We start from the raw sequence: 22,061 nt of genomic DNA, 5'->3' as shown, positions 1-22,061 counted from the left end.
ACAACCATCGTGCCTCAACACCCGACGGAACGGCTCCCGAGTCGCTCCTGGACCTGAAACTAATCCTCTGCTGCCGCCCCTTCCCCAGCCCACGCCTCCCGTACTGGCTAACTTCATTTGCCAGCGTCTGCCGGGTTCCCAGGGTCTGAAGCCCGCGGCACCCTGGGAGTGGTAGTCCATTCGGACCGCTGGCTCCGACAAGAACAATGGGAGGAGTCTGGGGAGCGGACCACACCTCCCGGAGACGGGGAACCGGCTTTCCGGGTCCCAGTCGGGAACCCCGTATTCTCAGCTCTCGTGTCCGAGCCGCCGGCGGAAGGAGCAAGGCGTCTGGACTACATTTCCCGGAGGCCCCTGCGCCTCGCCCCTCTACGGCCCGGACGCAGGGTCTGTGCTCTCTTCAGGTGCGGTCTGAGGGTGACGGCCGCCCGGCCCCGGACTCCCGCTCCCGTGGTGCCCTGCGCGTGGCCGGCCCAGCCCCCGGCTCCCGCCAGCCCCGCGGCGGCGCTGGTTGTTGTCGTGAGCCGCAGCCGCCCCGCTTCGCCCCTCCTCCGCTCCCCTCCCCCCGACCCTGCGCACGGGCCGCCCCTCCCCCCGCCTCCCCGGCCCCTCTCACGGTGCCAAGATGGCGGCGGCGGCGGGCGGCGGCAGTTGCCCGGGGCCTGGCTCCGCGCGGGGCCGCTTCCCGGGCCGGCCGCGGGGCTCCGGCGGGGGCGGGGGCCGCGGCGGACGGGGCAGCGGGGCCGAAAGAGTGCGGGTAGCTCTGCGGCGCGGCGGCGGCGCGGCGGGGCCGGGCGGAGCCGAGCTTGGGGAAGATACGGCCCTGCTCCGTTTGCTGGGGTTCCGCCGGGGCCTGCGCCGGCTCCGCCGCCTGTGGGCCGGCCCGCGCGTTCAGCGGGGCCGGGGCCGGGGCCGGGGCCGAGGCTGGGGCCCGGGGCCGGGCCGAGGCTGCGTGCCAGAGGAGGAGAGCAGTGACGGGGATTCCGACGATGAGGTGAGGTAGTCGGAGGCGTCCCCCGCGCCGGGTGGGGCGGAGGCCGGGGGCTTACAGGGACCTGGGTGCCCCCTTGGGGTGGCGTGGGCAAGTGGGATCCTCAGGGCTTCTGTGGAGGAAAGGCTTCTGGGAACAAGCATGGAAGGAGATAGTCTGCAGAGAGCTTTGGGTGGATAGGGCCTCTGAAAGTGGATAGAGAAGCCCTGTCTGCAGCTAGCCTCTTGGGCCCCAGACAGGTCTTGCCGAAGCGTCTTGGGCTGATCCTTCTTGGTAGCAAGACTAGGGGAATAGAAGTGTGGGCGAGAAGGCCATGAGGACTGCACGCCCAATCAGTGGTGGTTGACAGCAGCGACGGCAGCAACAGCAGCAGCATGGCTTTAGTGGACTAGAGACTAGAGCAGTCTGGGCTCTTAGCTGTAGGCTTTCCCCTAGGACCTCAATCTCTGACACATCCCTAGTTTCACCAGTGCTCCAGTTCTTCTGCTGATCTTAAGGTAGAGTGGTGGAGGGCTTCTTGGGACACGGGTTGAAGAAGAATGAAAGGGAGGCTGAGACTGGGCACTCTGCCTGGTCTGAGTTCAGCTCAGGATTTATTCCCCTAACCTTTCAGAAAAAGCAAGAGTGTCGATTGTATTGCTGGGACCCCTATTAATCACCTGAGGACTCAGTGGAGCCTGATATGATAAACCCTTTGATGCTTGCTCCTTCCCCCCCTTGGGTGTCCCTACTCCCATCTTCAGGAAGAAACTGTGGCCTGAAAGGGTGTAAATGGAGGTTCCAATTTGTTCTGAGTTGAAGTTGGCCATTAGTGTAGGGCTTACTTGCCCAACCTGAGGAGACACTGTTGTGTTTTCTTCTGGGCCAGGAACCCCTGGTGGCTGTGCTTGTCTGGCCTGGCACTGGGGAGGGGAGTTTAGAAACACCTTGTGCCTCCATTTGTAGGGAAAGACTTTCCTGTCCATTTATTTTATAAATAGGCAGAGGTACATTAAGGGGTAAGCTGGGGATGTTTCTCCATACCTTGAGACCCAGGTGGAACCAGGGCTTTGGCACTGACTGCTGTTTCTCCCCTCCACCCCCGGTCCCCTAAATCAGGAGTTTCAGGGTTTTCATTCAGATGAAGATGTGGCCCCCAGTTCCCTGCGCTCTGCGCTCCGATCCCAGCGAGGTGAGTGATGGGGGAAACTCTACCTCTGTAGCTTTACAAAAATGTTATTCTTGCCCTTTGTGTCAGTTCTTCCCTGTTCTGCTAGTCTCCGTCAGCTACTGAGTATGTCCTGTGTTCAGAGTCCAAGATAGACTGGGCTGTGGGGGAAACTGATAAGTAGGACTTAGTTTTTTGCCCTTCTGGAGCACCCTCCTCAGTCTGAAGGGCCAGTTTGACCCATCTCCCCACACCTATTCTCCTTTTAGGTCGAGCCCCCCGAGGTCGGGGCCGCAAACATAAGACGACCCTTCTTCCTCCTCCTCGCCTATCAGATGTGACACCTACCCCCCCAAAGACCCCTGCCCGGAAACGGGGTGAGGAGGGCACAGAACGGATGGTGCAGGCACTGACTGAACTTCTCCGGCGGGCCCAGGCACCCCCAGCCCCCCGAAGCCGGGCATGTGAGCCTTCCACCCCGCGTCGGTCTCGGGGACGGCCCCCAGGAAGGCCAGCAGGCCCCTGCCGGAAGAAGCAGCAAGCAGTAGTGGTAGCAGAAGCGGCTGTGACAATCCCTAAACCTGAACCCCCACCTCCTGTGGTTCCAGTAAAACACCGAACTGGCAGTTGGAAGTGCAAGGAGGGGCCTGGCCCAGGACCTGGGACCCCCAAACGTGGAGGACAGTCTGGGAGAGGAGGCCGTGGAGGCAGGGGCAGAGGCCGAGGTGGGCTCCCCCTCGTGATCAAGTTTGTTTCAAAGGCCAAAAAAGTGAAGATGGGACAGTTGTCCTTGGGACTTGAATCAGGTCAGGGTCAAGGTCGACATGGGGAAAGTTGGCAGGATGCTCCCCAAAGAAGAGTTGAATCTGGACAAGGAGGGGGCCCTTGTTGCAAAAAGCAGGAGCAGAAGCTAGAGGAGGAAGGAGAGGAGAAGAAAGAAGAAAAGGATGAGGAGGAAGAGGAGAAGGAAGAGAGAGCTGAGGCTGAGGAAGAGGTGATGCTAGCCAAGGAAAAGGAGGAGGCAAAACCACCATCACCACCTTTAACTCCTCCAGCCCCTCCACCCACTCCTCCTCTCCCACCCCCCTCAACATCTCCTCCCCCTCAACCTTGCCCTCCACCACCCACGGTCCCAGTGTCTCCCCCTCCACCACCATCCCCTCCACCACCTCTGGTCCCAGAGGAGCGAGAAGAGTCCCCACCTCCTGCAGTCCCAGCTACATGCTCCAGGAAGAGGGGCCGGCCTCCCCTGACTCCCAGCCAACGAGCAGAGCGGGAAGCTGCTCGGGCAGGGCCAGAGGGTACTTCTCCTCCCACTCCAAACCCCACTACCACCATGGGAGGCCCTTCAGAAGACAGTCCCACCGTGGCCCCCAAAAGTACCACCTTCCTGAAGAATATCCGGCAGTTTATTATGCCTGTGGTGAGTGCCCGCTCCTCCCGTGTCATCAAGACACCCCGACGATTTATGGATGAAGACCCTCCCAAGCCCCCAAAGGTGGAGGTTTCACCTATTTTACGACCTCCCATCACCACCTCCCCACCTGCTCCCCAGGAACCAGCACCAGCTCCCTCTCCACCACGTGCTCCAACTCCCCCATCTACCCCAGTCCCACTCCCTGAGAAGAGGCGGTCCATCTTAAGGGAACCCACATTTCGCTGGACCTCACTAACCCGGGAGCCGCCCCCTCCTCCCCCCGCCCCTCCACCAGCCCCATCTCCACCACCTGCACCTGTCACACCCTCCCGGAGGCCCCTGCTTCTTCGGGCCCCTCAGTTTACCCCCAGCGAAGCCCACCTGAAGATCTATGAATCGGTGCTTACTACTCCTCTTGGGGCTCCTGAAGCCCCTGAGCCAGAGCCGCCTCCTGCCGATGATTCTCCAGCTGAGCCTGAGCCACGGGCAGTTGGCCGAACCAACCACCTCAGCCTGCCTCTATTTGCCCCTGTGGTCACCACTCCTGTTAAGGCCGAAGTGCCCCCCCATGGGGCTCCACCTCTAAGCAATGGGCAGCAGCCTCAGCCTCAGGCTCAGCTACAACAGCCCCTGCAGGCCTTGCAGACCCAGCTACTGCCCCAGGCACAACCACCCCAGCAGCTACAAGTGCAGCCACAGCCATCACCACAGCACACACCACCACTGGAAAAGGCCCGGATGACCAGCCTGAGTTCCCTACCACTGTCTGGGGTGGAGGAGAAAATGTTCAGCCTTCTCAAGAGAGCCAAGGTACAGCTCTTCAAGATTGACCAACAGCAGCAGCAGAAGGTGGCAGCGGCCATGCCGGTGAGCAAGGTGCTGTGGCCAGGCCCTTTTCCCTAGTTCATCCAGCTGCCTCCCTAGACACTATTCAGCACTGTCAGCAGCCTTCAGAACCAGTTCTTCCCTTATCCTCTAGTGTCCTGTTTTGTCCTCCATCCTATTCCTTCCCTATGGCTATTCTCCTGTCCCCATCTGTCTTTACTTCCCAGATCCTGACCCTGTTTATTCCCTTACCAGCTGAGCCCTGGAGGGCAAATGGAAGAGGCTATGGGGACTGTCAAGCAGACCCCAGACAGAGGCTGTGTCAGGTCTGAAGATGAGTCCGTGGAAGTCAAGAGAGAGCGCACCTCGGTATGCAGTTGGAGGAGGGTTCTCGGAAGTAGGCTAGTTACGGAACACGGGGAACCATTGCCCACACTTATTTCTGGTTGCTCCTCTCCCAGGGCCCTGAGTCACCTGTGCAAGGCCCCCGTATCAAACACGTGTGCCGTCATGCTGCTGTAGCCCTTGGTCAGGCCCGGGCCATGGTACCTGAAGATGTTCCCCGCCTCAGTGCCCTCCCTCTCCGGGACCGGCAAGATCTCGCCACAGAGGGTAGGGGGGCTAATTTGGGGGGTGAGTTCTTGACAGCCACGTCAGGTTTGTGTATGATCAAGCATACCAGGAAGCTAGAAGAGAGGGAGCCTAGTTGGGGGCTTGGAGTTAGGTGGCAAATAAACTGAAATGCTGGATCTTTGACAAAGCAGGTTGACTCGGGAGCATTTAGAACCTATCAGTGTGGGAAAGTAGAGGCCAGAGGCCAGCTGAATGGAACTTGGGGGAGAACAGGAAAATGAGGCAGGATGCCTGGTGGCTTTGTGGCTCCATTTCCACTCTATCTTTTGCAATAGATACGTCATCAGCATCTGAGACTGAGAGTGTCCCATCCCGGTCCCGGCGGGGAAAAGTGGAATCAGCTGGACCTGGGGGAGACTTGGAGCCTACAGGGTCTGGAGGGACCCTGACCCACACACCCCGGCGCTCACTGCCCTCCCACCACGGCAAGAAGATGCGGATGGCCCGGTGTGGACACTGTCGGGGCTGCCTGCGTGTGCAGGATTGTGGGTCCTGTGTCAACTGCCTGGATAAACCCAAATTTGGGGGCCCCAACACCAAGAAGCAGTGCTGTGTGTGAGTAGCTGGGGGTGGCCTTGTTCCCACCTGGGGTTGTTCGTGATCCAGACCTCCTACCCCAGCCCCTTTTCTGCCCAGCCAGAGCAGTGGGATTGGCATCCTTGTGGAGAGCTTCCTCTCTTCCCCCAGACCACCAGTCCCCTACCCTGGTGACGTGCTGCTCCCCTCCCCAGATACCGAAAGTGTGACAAGATAGAGGCTCGTAAGATGGAACGGCTGGCCAAAAAAGGTAACCAGGTTTGAGGAGCACTTTTTTTTTTTCACGAAACCTTATGTAGATTTGTGATGTGGAGGAAGCCACATTTTATTTGCTCTTTCTCCTTATCTTTGCAGTTCTCTGCCTTTGTCTGTCTTCTTCCCCATCAAATGTATCATAACTCCTCCTATATTCATTCTGTCTGCCCCGCTTCTTTCTTTTTTCTATCTCATTGTCCCATGTCCCCAGCTGAGCTCAAATCCTACTAAGTCCCCTGTTCCCACAGGCCGGACGATAGTGAAGACGCTGTTGCCCTGGGATTCGGATGAATCTCCTGAGGCCTCCCCGGGTCCTCCAGGCCCACGTCGGGGGGCGGGAACTGGGGGGCCCCGGGAGGAGGTGGTGGCCCCCCCAGGACCCGAGGAGCAGGACTCCCTCCTACTGCAGCGCAAGTCAGCCCGGCGCTGCGTCAAACAGCGACCTTCCTATGATATCTTCGAGGACTCGGATGACTCAGAGCCCGGGGGTCCTCCTGCTCCTCGGCGTCGGACCCCCAGAGAAAATGGTATGGACTACTTTATGTTTTCTCCATCAAGCAATCGGTTATGTTTCTTTTTCTCTTTTCTTTTTTTTTTGGCCATGTTGGGGATGGAACTAAGGGCTTAGTGTATGGTAGGCAAGTGCTCCATCTCTGGGCTACGTGCACAACCCTGGTCTTGTGTCTTTTGTGGAAGTGGCAAGGCATTCAGCACCAGGGCTCTTATCAGTCTGTTTGAGAGGGTGGCTAAGAACAGAGGAGGAGGTAGTTTTAGGAGAATATACAGAACTGGTATGTGAGGATCTCACTGAACTTACTGAGCAGGGCCTCAGGGTCATCCTTGTGGGTGTTAGTTATAGAAGGCTTTGGTAATCTAGGTAACATTGAGGTTGTAGAAGACGATCATGGGGTATAGATGGGGAAGTCTCACTGCTCCCGTGTCCTGCCTAGAGTTGCCAGCACCAGAACCTGAGGAGCAGAGCCGGCCCCGCAAACCCACCTTGCAGCCTGTGTTGCAGCTCAAGGCTCGAAGGCGCCTGGACAAGGTCAGCACGGCCCGCTTCGAGAACCCCGAGCCCTGTGTGAGGCATGGCTCCTGCCCTCCAGGAGCTACCTGGCAAGTCAGGGTGACGGGCACACCGGAGTACTGTGGTGTGTCCACACCAGAGGACAGGCCTTAAGGGATGAGTCAGGCCTTGCCTATATGGAAAGCAGAGTAGAGTCTGGGCAAAGGTCAGGGTTTGGCAGGCTAGGGGAAGGGCATTGAGGAGGGGAGTCTGCAGAGAGGGTGAGATGGGCAGCCTCTGATCAGTTCTTTATCCCTCTTTAGGATGCTTTGGGCCCTAGCCACTTTGCTTCTTTTCCCAATGGCTGGACAGGAAAACAGAAGTCCCCAGATGGTGTGCACCGGGTCCGTGTGGATTTTAAGGTATGTCAGTGAGAGGGGTTGGTTGTAGGGCTTGTGGTTGGAAGAAGCTTTTTGCTTGTGTCAGAGTAGCCAGGGCTTAAAGGATGGATCCTAGGTTCCTGGCTATTCTGCAATCCTGTGTCCCCTCTTCCCCTAGGAGGATTGTGACCTAGAGAATGTGTGGCTGATGGGTGGCCTGAGCGTGCTCACTTCTGTCCCAGGGGGGCCCCCAATGGTGTGCTTGCTGTGTGCCAGCAAAGGCCTACATGAGGTTGGTGTTCTCCCTCTTTTCACAGACCCCCCCAAGGCTTCATTGGCCCTTCCTGATTATTAGGGCCATCTCATCTCCTGGCCTTCTAACCTCACACTGTGCCCATCATTTGCTCTTTCCTATCCCACCTCTAGTTGGTATTTTGCCAAGTCTGCTGTGACCCTTTCCACCCATTCTGCCTGGAGGAGGCTGAACGGCCCCTGCCTCAGCATCATGATAGCTGGTGCTGCCGCCGCTGCAAGTTCTGCCATGTCTGTGGGCGCAAAGGCAGGGGATCTAAGGTGGGCACAGAGGCCAGCCTGGAATAGGTGGAGGCATGCGAGAGGGGTATATCTCTATGCCGATAGGTTTTACCATTGCCAACTTTCTCAAACATTCCGTAGCACCTTCTGGAGTGTGAGCGATGCCGCCATGCTTACCATCCAGCCTGCCTGGGGCCCAGTTATCCAACCCGGGCCACACGTAAAAGACGCCATTGGGTGAGAGATGAGGCTCACAACCCTCACTATGGTAGTGTAATTATGCCACCGCCACCCCTGACTTGCCCCAGGGTTCTCAGGAGGAGGGGAGGGCTGGCATCACTTTGAGAATTTGATTGATATTTTCTCTTTAAATTTTCACAGACAAGATTTAGATGCAGAATTTGATGTAATGGTTTTAGGAGCTGGTGCATTCCACATTCCTAGGCTCAGCATTACCTGCCGTAGCCTGATGTCCATTTCTACCCCTCTCCTCTTTCTCGTTTCCCCCACAAATCTCTTCTCCTCTTATTGTCCTTCCTCATCTATTCCCTCCACTTCTTCTCACCTATCTCCCCTGTTGTATTGCTTCAGCCCAGTGTCTGGTTTCTTCCTAATATCACCCTGCTCTCCCAGATCTGTTCGGCCTGTGTGCGCTGCAAGAGCTGTGGGGCAACTCCAGGGAAGAACTGGGATGTTGAGTGGTCTGGAGATTACAGCCTCTGCCCCAGATGCACCCAGCTCTATGAGAAAGGTGGGACCTGCCAGGAAAATGGGGACTGGAGGACCAGAGGGAGGAGGCCAGGCTCCTGATATAGGGCCCAACATAGGGCCTCTGCCAGCAAGAGTTGGAACAGATAGTCTAGTGGCTTTCTACCTTCTAGCTACATAACTTTTTGATTCAGAATATCCTCCCACAGAAGTTCATTTAAAAGAGGGACTCAGCCCCTCTGAGGGTGGTAGGAATAAAGGGCCTGGGACCCTACTCTTGGTCAGTTTCTGAGATCCTATCTATAAACTCCAATCTCCAATTCACAATTCAAAACTTGGGACTTTTTCCTAATTTGTTCAAGCAGCACATTTAGCAAGACCCTGGTTTCTGAAGGGCATCAGGGCTGCAGAGTTAGAAAAGAGGCTTCATCCTCAGCCAGTGTGGGGGACTATTAGGTACTTGAGACAGGCATGATGGATGCCTCCTACATGGCAGTCAAGGTGTGATTGGCTCTCCACAGGGACTGTGAGGGGTAGGGAGTAACTCCAGCCTCTCTGACTCTTCCCTGCTTCCCTTTTCCTCTAGGAAACTACTGCCCAATCTGTACACGCTGCTATGAAGACAATGATTATGAGAGCAAAATGATGCAGTGCGCACAGTGTGACCACTGGGTGCATGCCAAGTGTGAGGGGCTCTCAGGTGAGTAGGCAGAGAACCTGGGGTGTAGCTTCAGCCCTAGGGGGATCCCTATCCCACCTCAGGTCCTTAGACAACATGTGGCTAAGTGTTCTTCATGGCCTGGGGGCTCCTAGGACCTCTGCCATCCTCCCAAAACATATTCTCCTCTCCTGCCTGGCTATTCTAGATGAAGACTATGAGATCCTCTCCGGGCTGCCAGACTCGGTGCTGTACACGTGTGGACCATGTGCTGGGGCCACACAGCCCCGCTGGCGAGAGGCCCTGAGTGGGGCTCTACAGGGGGGCCTGCGCCAGGTGCTCCAGGGCCTGCTGAGCTCAAAGGTGGCGGGCCCATTGCTGCTGTGCACCCAGGTCTGGAGGGCCCAGGAGGCAGGATGGGTGGGGCCAGGCCCAGCACCAGCCCTGCTGACTTTTCCTATTTGCAGTGTGGGCAGGATGGGAAACAACTGCACCCAAGTCCCTGTGATCTGCAAGCTGTGGGTCAGCGCTTCGAGGATGGCCACTATAAGTCTGTGGTGAGTGGGACATGGGGAGGAGCAGGTGGGTGCCAAGAGGAGAGGGTAGGGCTAGGTCTGTGGGTTAGGGTTGGGGCTCAGACCCTGACAAACCCCCTTACAGCACAGCTTCATGGAGGACATGGTGGGCATCCTGATGAGGCACTCAGAAGAAGGAGAGACCCCAGAGCGCCGGGCAGGAAGCCAGATGAAGGGGCTCCTATTGAAGGTAAGCACTGGGGGATGTTGTTCCTAGGGCGGTTGAATGGTAGTGGGGGGAGAGAGTGGATTCATCAGACCCTGCCCCCACCAACTTTTGGGGAAGCCAGTTCTCATCCTGTTAACCCACTCCCCAGCTGCTAGAATCTGCGTTCGGCTGGTTCGACGCCCACGACCCCAAGTACTGGCGACGGAGTACCCGGCTGCCAAAGTGAGCAAGGCTGGGTAGCAGGAGGGAACCAGGGAGTGAGGGCAAAGACAGGGGCACCTACAAATCCAGGGTCAAGCTGGGCTGAAAATAGCATCAGAGTTAGGGTTGAGGCTAAAGAAGAGGGTGGTGAAACCAGGATGAGATTCCCCGGCGGTTGTGGACTAGCAAAGACTCAAGTTGTGTAAGTTAGCTCTTGCTTTGTTTCTACTTTAATATAAGGCAGTTGAGGACAGAGCAGTGAAGCAAGTAAGATTGGAGCTCACGTTTGGGGTGCTAGGCAGGTATTAATGATCTAGATGGGTAGGGTGGCAATGGGGAAATCCAGGGGGCTGTGGGAGCCTAAAGGAGGCACCTGCTGGAGGCTGGGGATCAGAAAGGATTCCTGGAAGCAGTGATATCTGAGCTGAGAGGTGGAGGAAGATTATTTCAGGCATGAGGAGAACAATATTTCTTATATTTCTTAAGGAGGCACAAGAGGACCTGGCTTATTTGGGAGACTAAGAAAACTTCCACATGGAAAGAGGACAAAGAGTGTCATGGCACATTTAGACTGATGTTATGGGTGGGCCCCAGTCCAGCTGTCCTTGTTAGACATATCAGATGCTAACCCTGCCTGTCCACAGCGGAGTCCTTCCCAATGCGGTGTTGCCCCCATCCCTGGACCATGTGTATGCTCAGTGGAGACAGGAGGAACCTGAGACCCCAGAATCAGGGCAGCCTCCAGGGGATCCTTCAGCAGGTACTGGCATGTGGGTGCTGGAAGCTAGTGCCCTTGAGCTTGAAGGCTAGTCTGCTGATCTTGATTCTTGGACTTCTTTTTCTGCATTCTTTCCAGCTTTCCAGTGCAAGGATCCTGCTGCTTTTTCACACCTGGAGGACCCCCGTCAGTGTGCACTCTGCCTCAAATATGGGGATGCGGACTCCAAGGTGAGGGCTGCTGTATGAAGCCTCAGGTTGTGGGGCCCTGGAAGCTCCCTCCTCCATCATACAATTCCTCTTCTGCCTATAGGAAGCGGGGCGGCTTCTGTACATCGGGCAGAATGAGTGGACACACGTCAACTGTGCTATTTGGTCAGCTGAAGTGTTTGAGGAGAACGATGGCTCCCTCAAGAACGTGCATGCTGCTGTGGCTCGAGGGAGGCAGATGGTGAGGGCTGGGTCCTGGAGAGAAGGGCAGCCCTGGGGTCTCAGATAGGTTCCTGCCTTTAGTGGAAGCAGCTCTTATTTCTCATTTTCTACCAGGATATGTCTTTTGACTGCTATTTCTAGATACCTTTCTTGGTTGTTCCAGGACTCTGGTGCTACAGTGACAGATCTGGCCATAATTTGAGCCTGAAGCCTTGGGGGACTAAAGTTAGGCTTTAGTCTTTTTAGTCTTGTTGATTGAACCTGTACTAGATGTGCTATACCATGGCATTTTACGCTCACTCTGCCCCCATGAAGTGATGAGGTAGTACCTGGGTTAGAATTGCCCCCATGGACTGTCTGGCCTGGGGCAGGCCTCAGAGAGTGCCAAGTGCTCATCAGCGCTTGGATGATGGAGATTCTGACTGCAGGGGTTAGTTGTGAAGACCAGATAGAGTAAAGCAGGCTCCACATTCGAATAGTGTGAGGAAAGGAAGATGCTAAATGTCACTCAGTAAGTGTTGGCTATTGTTAATCTTTCTCTTTTTTTCTTCAAGTTGTCTAATAATGCTTTGTTTTAAAAACCCTGAAATGCAGGGCTGGGGTTGTGGCTCAGAGATAGAGTGCTTGCCTAGCATGCTTGAGACACTGGGTTTGATCCTTAGCACCACATAAAAACTAAAACATTAAAAAAAAAAAAAAGGCCCTGAAATGGTTTGGATGTGCTCCTCGCCCTGATCAAGGAAGAGGTTTAGCCTAGTGAGAGCTTTTGTTGAGGGAGGTGCTGGGTTAGGCAGAGTCCTAGAATCAGCAGTGCCCGGCATGAGACCCTGGCTCTAGTACCTGTCTTGTCCACTAAGCAGCCCTTTCCCTTTGCAGCGCTGTGAGCTCTGCCTGAAGCCTGGCGCCACAGTGGGCTGCTGCCTGTCCTCCTGCCTCAGTAACTTCCACTTCATGTGTGCCCGAGCCAGCTACTGCATCTTCCAGGACGACAAGAAGGTTTTCTGCCAGAAACACACAGACCTCCTAGATGGCAAGGTGGGCCAGGACAGTTGGGGAGACAGTTAGCTGCCCATTGCACTTTCAGGGTCTCCTCCTTGTATGTTCTCCCACAGTCCTTAGGACAAGCTTCGGACGTGACAATTCAGTCCTGGCCTACAGAGCTGTTCCCTCACATACCCCCACATTCCCCTCACTCCCACCAATCAACCTCCATTTGACTTCCACTTCACAGGAGATTGTGACCCCTGATGGGTTTGATGTTCTCCGCCGAGTCTATGTGGATTTTGAAGGCATCAACTTTAAGCGAAAGTTTTTGACAGGCCTTGAACCTGATGCCATCAATGTGCTCATTGGTAAGCCACTTGGATTCTCCCTACTCTTCTGACCTTGCTTATCCAACTACCCGTCCTGATCTCTTGTTTGTACCACAGGCTCCATCCGAATTGACTCCCTGGGTACTCTCTCTGATCTCTCGGACTGTGAGGGACGGCTCTTCCCCATTGGCTACCAGTAAGCAATCCAGGGGTGATTAGTGGGTTGGGGAACTTCAGGACTGGATCCCTTTTTGCAAGTTGTCCTAACCCTCTCATCCCACACCCTCGACCTACCAGGTGCTCCCGTCTGTACTGGAGCACAGTGGATGCTCGAAGGCGCTGCTGGTATCGGTGCCGAATTCTAGAGTATCGACCGTGGGGGCCAAGGGAAGAGCCGGTTCACCTGGAGGCAGCAGAGGAGAACCAGACCATTGCGCACAGCCCTGCCCCTTCCTCAGGTCTGGCTCGGTACTACCCCATTCTTTTCCTTTGATGCTGCCCTCCCTAAATGGTTACCCATCAGCCTCTCTTTCCCTGCTCCCCTGGAGAAACTCCAGGAGGTGCTTATTTGTTTGTAATAAAAATAATAACTTACTGGCCATGCATTACCTGCCTAGGGCTGTGCTCAACATTTCCTAGGAAGTGATTGGGGGGAGAACACCCTGTGACTAGCTTTAGAGGAGTGGTGACTTGGGGACAGCCGTAAGAAGCGGAGTGGTTTTAGTTCCTGGATTAGGGCTATATGATATTTAATGCTTCACCAACTCTGGTGAAGGTATGGGTTCTGTGGTATTATATCTCATGGGGGACTTTTGCTATTGCAGTAACATATTGGTAGAACTGGAATTTGAATCTGGATCTACTTATTTCCCAACTGACAACCTCACAGTCATGCTGACAGGGAGGGATTAGAGCTGGATGACTCAAAGAATGTACTTAGAGATTAGTAGGAAAGGGAGAGGTCATTGTGGGCCAAATAGGAGGAAGAAGTGTGGATTGTATTTGTGGGTTAACAGTCTTACTCCAAGTTGGAGCATGATATGAAGTGGAGAGAAGAGGAGGGTGCATCCATCCTGACTGGAGAGAAGGGAGTGTCAAGAGGAGGCAGAGATCATCTTGCAAAGTCTGGGTGGGGCCAGTTAATGGAGAGCCTGAAACACCAGGATGAGGCTGATGTGTTTGATGTGGCATGGATGCTCAGAGCAGGTAGGAAGTGGTAGGACTGGCTATGCTGGCACTGCAGCTCATGGCAGGTGGTGCCTACTGTAGAGAAAGCAGTGGGCAACTAGGAAGTGGGGAGATAGCAAGGATGGGGAAGAGACATCATGAAAGGACCCTGATTCGGGTGTTCATAGAGATTTTACAGGTGCCACAGATGGGGCCCAGTTGATGACAGGAGTCTAGTACATGATGTGACCAGTTCAGGGTTGAGAACCTGGACGGTGTATTTAGTTTAAATGAAGGGGGTATCGTGATGGGACACTTGGACTGATCACCCCTAATGCAGTTCTCTTACTTCTTCAGAGCCCCCGTATCATGAGGATTCCCCACCAGATACAGATGCCCTAATCCCTGGAGTTCCTGAGCATCACTCGCCTGTTCAGAATCTGGATCCCCCACTCCGGCTAGATTCAAGCAACGCTCCTCCTCCAGCCCCCCGCTCCTTCTCAGGGGCTCGAATCAAAGTGCCCAACTACTCGCCATCCCGGAGGCCCTTGGGGGGTGTCTCCTTTGGCCCCCTGCCCTCCCCTGGTGAGCACTTGGGGAGTGTCCAGGGGAGGGTGAAGTTGGGGAGGCTGGAGCCAATGGTTGACGCACTGACCCTTTTCACCACAGGAAGTCCATCTTCTCTGACCCACCACATCCCTACTGTGGGAGACCCGGACTTCCCAGCTCCACCCAGACGTTCCCGTCGTCCTAGCCCCCTGACTCCCAGGCCGCCACCATCAAGGCGGGCCTCCCCTCCTCTCAGAACATCCCCTCAGCTCAGGGTGCCCCCTCCTACCTCAGTCATTACAGCCCTCACACCTACCTCAGGGGAGCTGGCTCCCCCTGGCTTGGCCCCATCTCCACCACCACCCCCTGAAGATCTGGGCCCAGACTTTGAGGACATGGAAGTTGTATCAGGACTGAGTGCTGCTGACCTGGACTTTGCAGCCAGCCTACTGGGGACTGAGCCCTTCCAGGAAGAGATTGTGGCTGCAGGGGCAGTGGGGAGCAGCCATGAGGGCCCCGGGGACAGCTCAGAGGAAGAGAACAGCCCCACTACCCGCTATGTCCACTTCCCTGTGACAGTGGTGTCTGGCCCTGCTCTGGCGCCTGGCACCCTCCCTGGAGTCCCCCGAATTGAACAGCTGGATGGAGTGGATGATGGCACAGACAGCGAGGCCGAGGCAGTCCAGCAACCCCGGGGCCAGGGGACTCCTCCTTCAGGGCCTGGAGTGGGCCGATCTGGAGTCCTCGGGGCTGCAGGGGACAGGACCCGACCTCCTGAGGACCTGCCATCAGAAATTGTGGATTTTGTGTTGAAGAACCTAGGGGGGCCTGGGGAGGGGGCTGCTGGTCCCAGAGAGGAGTCACTTCCCCAAGCACCTCCCATGGCAAATGGCAGCCAGCCCTCCCAAGGTTTGCCCCCTAGCCCAGCCGATCCCACCCGGACATTTGCCTGGCTCCCTGGGGCCCCAGGAGTTCGGGTGTTAAGCCTGGGCCCTGCTCCTGAGCCCCCTAAACCTGCTACATCCAAGATCATTCTTGTCAACAAGCTGGGGCAAGTATTTGTGAAGATGGCTGGGGAGGGTGAACCTGTCCCACCCCCAGTAAAGCAGCCACCTTTGCCCCCTACCATTCCTCCCACGACCCCCACCTCCTGGACTCTGCCCCCAGGACCCTTGCTTGGTGTGTTGCCAGTGGTAGGGGTAGGGGTAGTCCGCCCTGCCCCACCTCCGCCTCCACCTCCACTGACACTGGTGTTTAGCAGTGGGCCCCCCAGCCCACCTCGCCAGGCCATCCGTGTCAAAAGGGTGTCCACCTTTTCTGGCCGTTCCCCACCAGCACCTCCCCCAAACAAAACCCCCCGGCTGGATGAAGATGGGGAGTCCTTGGAGGATGTCCCCCAAGTTCCTGGACTTGGTAGCAGTGGGTAAGTGAGTGTCCTGAGGTTGGGGTAGCAAGCAAGGATGATGGGCAGGAGAAGGCAGCTTGTCCTTTTCATGGATTCTCCCTGGCAGGTTTAGCCGAGTGAGGATGAAAACACCGACAGTGCGAGGAGTTCTCAACCTGGATAATCCTGGGGAGGAGAGTTCTGGGTGAGTGGCTAGGTTCCCCTTTTCCTAGAGGCCAGTCTGGGACCTCTGTTCCTTTTTCTAACAGGTCTTTCTTCACAGGCCCCTCCAGGAACGGTCCCTTCTGCTGCCACTTCCAGAAGCAGGTCCTCCCCGGGCCCCTGATGGTACCCCAGACCTGCTGCTTGAGTCCCAGTGGCACCACTATTCAGGTAAGGACCAGTTTTTCTTTTTCACTGTCTTTTTCTTGTGCTCGACTTAACTAGATGACTGACACATCCTGAATTGGCCCAATTTTTTAAAAGTGCATACCAGTAGCTGAGGGTATAACTAACTTAGAGGGGCCCTGGGTTCAATTTTTAGCACCCGAAAACAAAGGAGAATATACCTAGTGGTTGTGAGCCCAAAGCTAAGTGCTATGGTCACAGAGATGCCCATGGGGATCTCAAGGCCTTGTGGCAGAAACAGACATAAAAATGATATTTTAGCTTTAATAACATTTCAGCAAAGTCCTCAAGTCCTTTGTCTGGCCTGCCCAGGGTAGCTTGGTCTGCTAGGGTCAGAGAGGTAGGTATCTAGTCAAGCTAAAGATGGACATCTTGGGGATCATCTAGAGAGGATGACCATAGGACCCAGAAGAGGGCCAGGAACAAGAGGACCAGAAGAGAGTGGTCAAGGAAAGGGAGTGGTCATTTGGGAATCTACCTGCCATAGGAAGCACCACTGGGAGTCTAGGAACAGTGTATGGTATGAGCAGGTGGAACGGGGTGAGGAGGATATTGTGTCACCATCCAAAATTAAAAGGTATTGGTTAATGAAGAAGCTAAAAGCAGGGCTGGGGATGTGGCTCAAGCGGTAGCACACTCGCCTGGCATGCGTGCGGCCCGGGTTCGATCCTCAGCACCACATACAAACAAAGATATTGTGTCCGCCGAGAACTAAAAAATAAATTAAAAAAAAAAAAAGATTAAAAAAAAAAAGCTAAAAACAACGTCAGGCACCTTGCCGAAAAGTTCAGCTAAGGATTAGGAGGGGGAGGAGGTAGGGCAGCTGCTTAGAAGTATTTAGTGTGAGGTTTGAGATGAACCAAAGGATGCTTGTGGAAGGAAAGGCGAGTGGGAGAACTTATGGTGGTTAGCTTCAAACAGGTGACTCCTGAGATGGAGGAGAAGAGGTGAGATAGGTATCAATGCAGAAATTGGGAGATGATAGGGGTGCTCAGAGTAGTTTTTATTGCAGGATTCAGTGAAGCTGGAAGTGAAATTCTCTGTTTAAGGGCAGTCTCTCGAGAGTGGGGAGAGTCAAGTCAGTTGGTGGTCAAACAGCCTTGCTTGGGATTTGTGGCCCAATCCTGTCCAGGTGTTTGGATTTTCTCATTACACAGAGATTAACTGTTGAGCACGAAAGTGGAGCAAGGTGGACTGAGACTGCTTAACTGAGAGGCTGCTTAGGGGGTCAGAGACAACATGAGGATATGGCAGTAACTGTGACAGGCATTTGTTGCTGTTAGGGACCATACCAAGTTTTGGTAGGGGAAGTAGACACACAATGCAATACAAGTGCATTGCAGGTTAGATGGATACTGTGAGGGAAAAATGAAAGAGTATCTGGGTAAGAGCCCTGCAGTCAGCACTATTGTGCAGAGGTGAGGATAGGGAGCAGGTAAGAGAAGAGCTAGAAGTGGTTAGAGGTGGACCCTGGGGTGCTGAGTCCTGGGATGATGCGAGTCACACACACAGCAAGGGTCTGGTTTAGAGCTTCACTTGGAGCTGGGGAGGGTGTGTGGGCAGGATACCCCTGAGAAGTGATGTGGCAAGAATGTGGCCATTGGGTCCTGCTATCCTAAATCATATTCCATTCAGGCTTTTGTGCTCTGACCCTGAACCCCAGATATAATGACCAGCTCTCACCTCTGAGAGGAGAATGTGGGGTCCTAGAAGCCAGGGAAGGAATGTCTCAAGGAGGGAAGGCACACAGCTATACCAGTGCTGCTGCTGGCACCACAGGATACAGACTGAGAGCTGGTCATTATATTTTCCCAAACCTGCCAATTTTAGTGTGTCCCAGAGTCCTGCCCTTGATTTGACTATCTAAACTCCCAGATGTTCTCTTCTGGCTTTACATATGCATCTATAATCTGATAGTCCCCATATTGCTTTCCCAACCCAGACCTAATCTCTGAACTCCTAGTTTGCAATCTGCTGCCTCCTTTCCTTGCATTTCCACCAGCAAGTTGCAGGGGGGGGGTTTCTAAGTGGCAACCCAAAGCCATAATGTCCCATTTTGAGCCCTTGACCTTCACCCCAAATTTGTTTTTCTTTTTTCCTCACCATTGCAGTCAGTGGCAGTTTTATCCTTTCTCCATTTAAGCTCCAAACCTCGGAATTGTCTTTGGCCACAACTCTTTTTGTCACATCCACTTCTATGTCAGCAAGTCACCTACTCTTATCTCTAAAATCTATTAACCCTTGAGAAGTCTATTAACCCCTGAGAAGTCTTTTAAATACCTTATGTACAGTGTACTTGGTTCTATGTGTATGAGTATGTATGCTTGTAATACATATATATATATATATATATTTTTTTTTTTTTTTTTTTTTTTTGGTCCTGGGGATTGAACCCAGGGGCACTTAACTACTGAGCCACATCCCCAGCCCTTTTTTATATTTTATTTAGAGGGTCTCACTGAGCTACTTAGGGCCTTGCTAAGTTGCTGAGGCTGGCTTTGAACTTGCGATCCTCCTGCCTCAGCCTCCTGAGCCCCTGGGATTATAGGCATGCTCCACCACGCCCAGCTTACTTACAATATTTGTAGAAACTTACTTCATATAGGGCTGGGGCTGTAGATCAGTGTTAGAGCACCTGTTTAGCATCTGTAAGGCCCTGGGTTTGATCCCCAACATGGCAAAAAAAAAAAATGCAAAACATAATTTTTCCAGTATTTTTAATTTGTGTGAAAAAAAATGATGATTGATATATGGGCATTTATGATAGACTGGATTTGAGTGAGCAATCTTGTGTGGCCTGCAGAGTTCAAACACTCCATGCCTCTTTGAAACTGTTCTGATGATTGAGAAGTCCTATAGAAAAGGAACCGCAGCCGGGCACGGTGGCGCACACCTGTAATCCCAGCAGCTCAGGAGGCTGAGGCAGGAGGATCGTGAATTCAAAGCCAGCCTCAGCAATGGTGAGGCGCTAAGCAATTCAGTGAGACCCTGTCTCTAAATAACATACAAAATAAGATTGGGGGTGTGTGGCTCAGTGGTGGAGTGCCCCTGGGTTCAGTCCCCAGGACCAAAAAAGAAAAGAAAAGGAAAGGAACTGTAGGCCCCTTAGAAAAACCCATGTTCTGGACTAGGGTGTAGCTCAGTGGTAGAAAGCTTGCCTAGGCATGTGAGGCACTGGGCTTGATCCTTAGCACCACATAAAAATAACATAAAATAAAGGTATTGTGTCTATCTACAATTTAAAAAAAAAATTAAAAAGAAAAGCCAGGCATGGTGGCACACGCCTGTAATCCCAGCAGCTCAGGAGGCTGAGGTAGGAGGATGGTGAGTTCAAAGCCAGTCTCAGTTTAGTGAGGCATTTAGCAACTCAGTGAGACACTCTCTCTAAATAAAATATTAAAAAAGGGTTGGGGATATAGCTCAGTGGTTGAGCACCCCTGGTTTCAATCCTCCGTACGAAAAAGAAAAACCATGTTCTGGGCTGGTGGTGGCATGCTTGCCTAGGGTGTTTGAGGCCAACCTAGAGTCAATCCCCAGCACCATCAAAAAAGAAAGAAATCCTTTATGAATGTCTCATTGAGAAAATTATGTCCATTTTATAGGGCTCACTGGGCAGAAGGAGCAGGAAGAGGGTGATTGGACTCCATAGTCTGTGTGCCTGGGGGAAGGGAAAGTGGTGTCTACAGGGAGTACAGTGGGATGTTGGAGACTTTTGACTCCAGGAAGGTGATCCTTGCCCTCTTACCTGCTCATTGGGACCAGGTGAGGCCTCCAGTTCTGAAGAAGAACCTCCATCTCCAGAGGACAAAGAGAACCAGGCTCCAAAACGGGCTGGCCCACATCTGCGCTTTGAGATCAGTAGCGAGGATGGCTTCAGTGTGGAGGCAGAGAGCTTGGAGGGTGAGTTGGGAACAGTAGTGGCAGGGAAGAAAAGTGGCCCACAAGACTTCCTCCTGACTCTACTCTGGCACTGCTCTTACTCCAGGGGCGTGGAGAACATTGATTGAGAAAGTGCAAGAGGCCCGAGGGCATGCACGGCTCAGACATCTCTCTTTTAGTGGTAAGTAAGGGCTAGATCCACAGGGACTTGGGGGCTGGGATAACTCCCTGAGGGCAAGGTGGGCCTTCCAGGATTTGATCCATCATCAACCTCTCTCCCCAGGAATGAGTGGGGCCAGGCTCCTGGGCATTCACCATGATGCTGTCATCTTCCTGGCAGAGCAACTGCCTGGAGCCCAGCGCTGCCAGCACTATAAGTTTCGCTACCACCAGCAGGGAGAGGGTCAGGAGGAACCACCCCTTAATCCCCATGGGGCTGCCCGTGCTGAAGTCTATCTCCGGTGAGAGGTCTGGGAGCTCTCAAGGGTGGGAGCTGAGTCTGTAGTATTGAAACCAAGTCCTGGGAAGAAGACGCTAGGCTGCTCCAAGAGTGGTGGGGTTTTGTTGTTTGTTTTCTTTTCAGTCCTGGGGATTGAACTCAGGGGTACCTACCAAGCCACACCTGTAGCCCCTCCTCCCAATTTTGAGACAGGCTGTTGGACAGTCTGGCCTTGAACTTGTGAGCCTCCTATCTCAGGCTCCCAGGTTGCTGGGATTATAGGCCTGCACAATGCCTGGCTCCAAGAGTTATTTCTAATATAACATTCACATCAGAAGAATAAAGCCCACCATTTCCCCTTTTGCTGTGTCTTCAACAGCATATTCCTCCTATGCTGTCAGCAGCAGAATCTGTAGGCAGCATGAAGGAATGTATGACCCTCCCTCCCTCCTTCCCACCTGCAGGAAGTGTACCTTTGATATGTTCAACTTCCTGGCCTCCCAACACCGGGTGCTCCCTGAGGGGGCCACCTGTGACGAGGAAGAGGATGAGGTGCAGCTCAGGTCAACCAGGTATGGAGGGTAAGCTGGGGTGCTGTGGGTGGTCTGAAAGAATCCTAAAGAGGGTGACCAGGGGTAAGAGAGCCCTCTTTCCTGGATTCCACACTTCTGTCTCCCACCAGACGTGCCACCAGCCTGGAACTGCCCATGGCCATGCGCTTTCGCCACCTCAAAAAGACGTCCAAAGAGGCTGTGGGTGTCTACAGGTTAGTGGGGTCGGGGGAGGTGCCCCTTGGGTGGATGGACAGGTGCCCTGGTAGGGGGCGATATGGTGTCTGGCCCTCTGCCCCCCTGAGTTTCCCCTTATCCATCCTACACGGCAGATCAGCCATCCATGGGCGAGGCCTGTTCTGTAAGCGCAACATCGATGCCGGCGAGATGGTCATTGAATACTCTGGCATTGTCATTCGCTCTGTGCTGACTGACAAGCGGGAGAAGTTCTACGATGGGAAGGTGGGCTGCACAGGCCATGGGAATGAGGTGGGTGAAGTGGGCCAGTCCTTGGGGATGAGCACCTGATTCTCTCCACCCATCTCTGTAGGGCATCGGGTGCTACATGTTCCGCATGGATGACTTTGATGTGGTGGATGCCACAATGCATGGCAATGCCGCCCGCTTCATCAACCATTCATGTGAGCCCAACTGCTTCTCTCGTGTCATCCATGTGGAGGGCCAGAAGCACATCGTCATCTTTGCCCTGCGCCGCATCCTGCGTGGTGAGGAACTTACCTATGACTACAAGTTCCCCATTGAGGATGCCAGCAACAAGCTGCCCTGCAATTGTGGCGCCAAGCGCTGCCGACGGTTCCTTAACTGAGGCCGTGGCTGCCCACCACGACTCCTCACAACTCCTCTTGCCATCTTGCCCCTAGCCTGAAGGATCCCTAGTCCCTCAGAGCATCTCACTTCCACCCTCCTGTTCAGAGTGGATGTGGACATGCAGGTGGCAAGGGGCCTGCCTCTACCCTTCCAGCAATTGCCCCCTTCCTGCCCTGGGGGCCCAGGATGTAGATATTGTACAAAGGTTTCTAAATCCCTTCTTTTCTATGCACTTTTTTTATTTAAGAGGGTGGGGTCCCAGGTGGGAACCCCCCACAATAAAGTCTGTCAATGTTTGGAGAGGTGGTCTTCCCATGTGTATGGTGTTGGGGGCAGGTAGGGGCAGGTAGGAGCTGTT

At 54.2% G+C, this 22,061-nt stretch overlaps 1 protein-coding gene across 12 annotated transcripts; it reads left to right on the top strand.

Annotated features, from left to right (window-relative positions):
• Positions 1 to 191: 191 nt before the first annotated feature.
• Positions 192 to 22,003, top strand: Kmt2b (lysine methyltransferase 2B). 12 transcript variants are annotated; one of them, XM_078033085.1, is made up of 37 exons: positions 192 to 404; positions 2,090 to 2,162; positions 2,474 to 4,431; positions 4,636 to 4,749; positions 4,842 to 4,992; positions 5,289 to 5,568; positions 5,745 to 5,800; positions 6,054 to 6,332; positions 6,756 to 6,850; positions 7,135 to 7,233; positions 7,370 to 7,483; positions 7,618 to 7,764; positions 7,867 to 7,962; positions 8,359 to 8,476; positions 9,020 to 9,133; positions 9,300 to 9,484; positions 9,559 to 9,648; positions 9,752 to 9,856; positions 9,984 to 10,057; positions 10,681 to 10,796; positions 10,893 to 10,984; positions 11,067 to 11,204; positions 12,062 to 12,220; positions 12,417 to 12,537; positions 12,616 to 12,694; positions 12,796 to 12,956; positions 14,023 to 14,250; positions 14,335 to 15,637; positions 15,726 to 15,803; positions 15,882 to 15,991; positions 19,769 to 19,906; positions 19,992 to 20,066; positions 20,169 to 20,346; positions 20,789 to 20,905; positions 21,007 to 21,090; positions 21,208 to 21,337; positions 21,426 to 22,003. In XM_078033085.1, the coding sequence occupies exons 1-37, from the start codon at positions 207 to 209 to the stop codon at positions 21,699 to 21,701; spliced, it is 7,929 nt and encodes a 2,642-aa protein (XP_077889211.1). In that variant the 5' UTR covers positions 192 to 206; the 3' UTR covers positions 21,702 to 22,003. The 12 variants fall into 12 exon arrangements, 11 of the variants coding, with proteins under 11 accessions (XP_077889211.1, XP_077889210.1, XP_077889205.1 ...); XM_078033084.1 differs by having other exon boundaries at positions 2,408 to 4,431; XM_078033079.1 differs by lacking the exon at positions 192 to 404 and adding an exon at positions 611 to 994.
• Positions 22,004 to 22,061: the final 58 nt, after the last annotated feature.

Source organism: Ictidomys tridecemlineatus, chromosome 15, assembly GCF_052094955.1.
Source record: "Ictidomys tridecemlineatus isolate mIctTri1 chromosome 15, mIctTri1.hap1, whole genome shotgun sequence".
Classification (NCBI taxonomy): domain Eukaryota; kingdom Metazoa; phylum Chordata; class Mammalia; order Rodentia; family Sciuridae; genus Ictidomys; species Ictidomys tridecemlineatus.
Note: the sequence above shows the minus strand (reverse complement) of the source record. Positions and strands in the feature narration are given on the sequence as shown.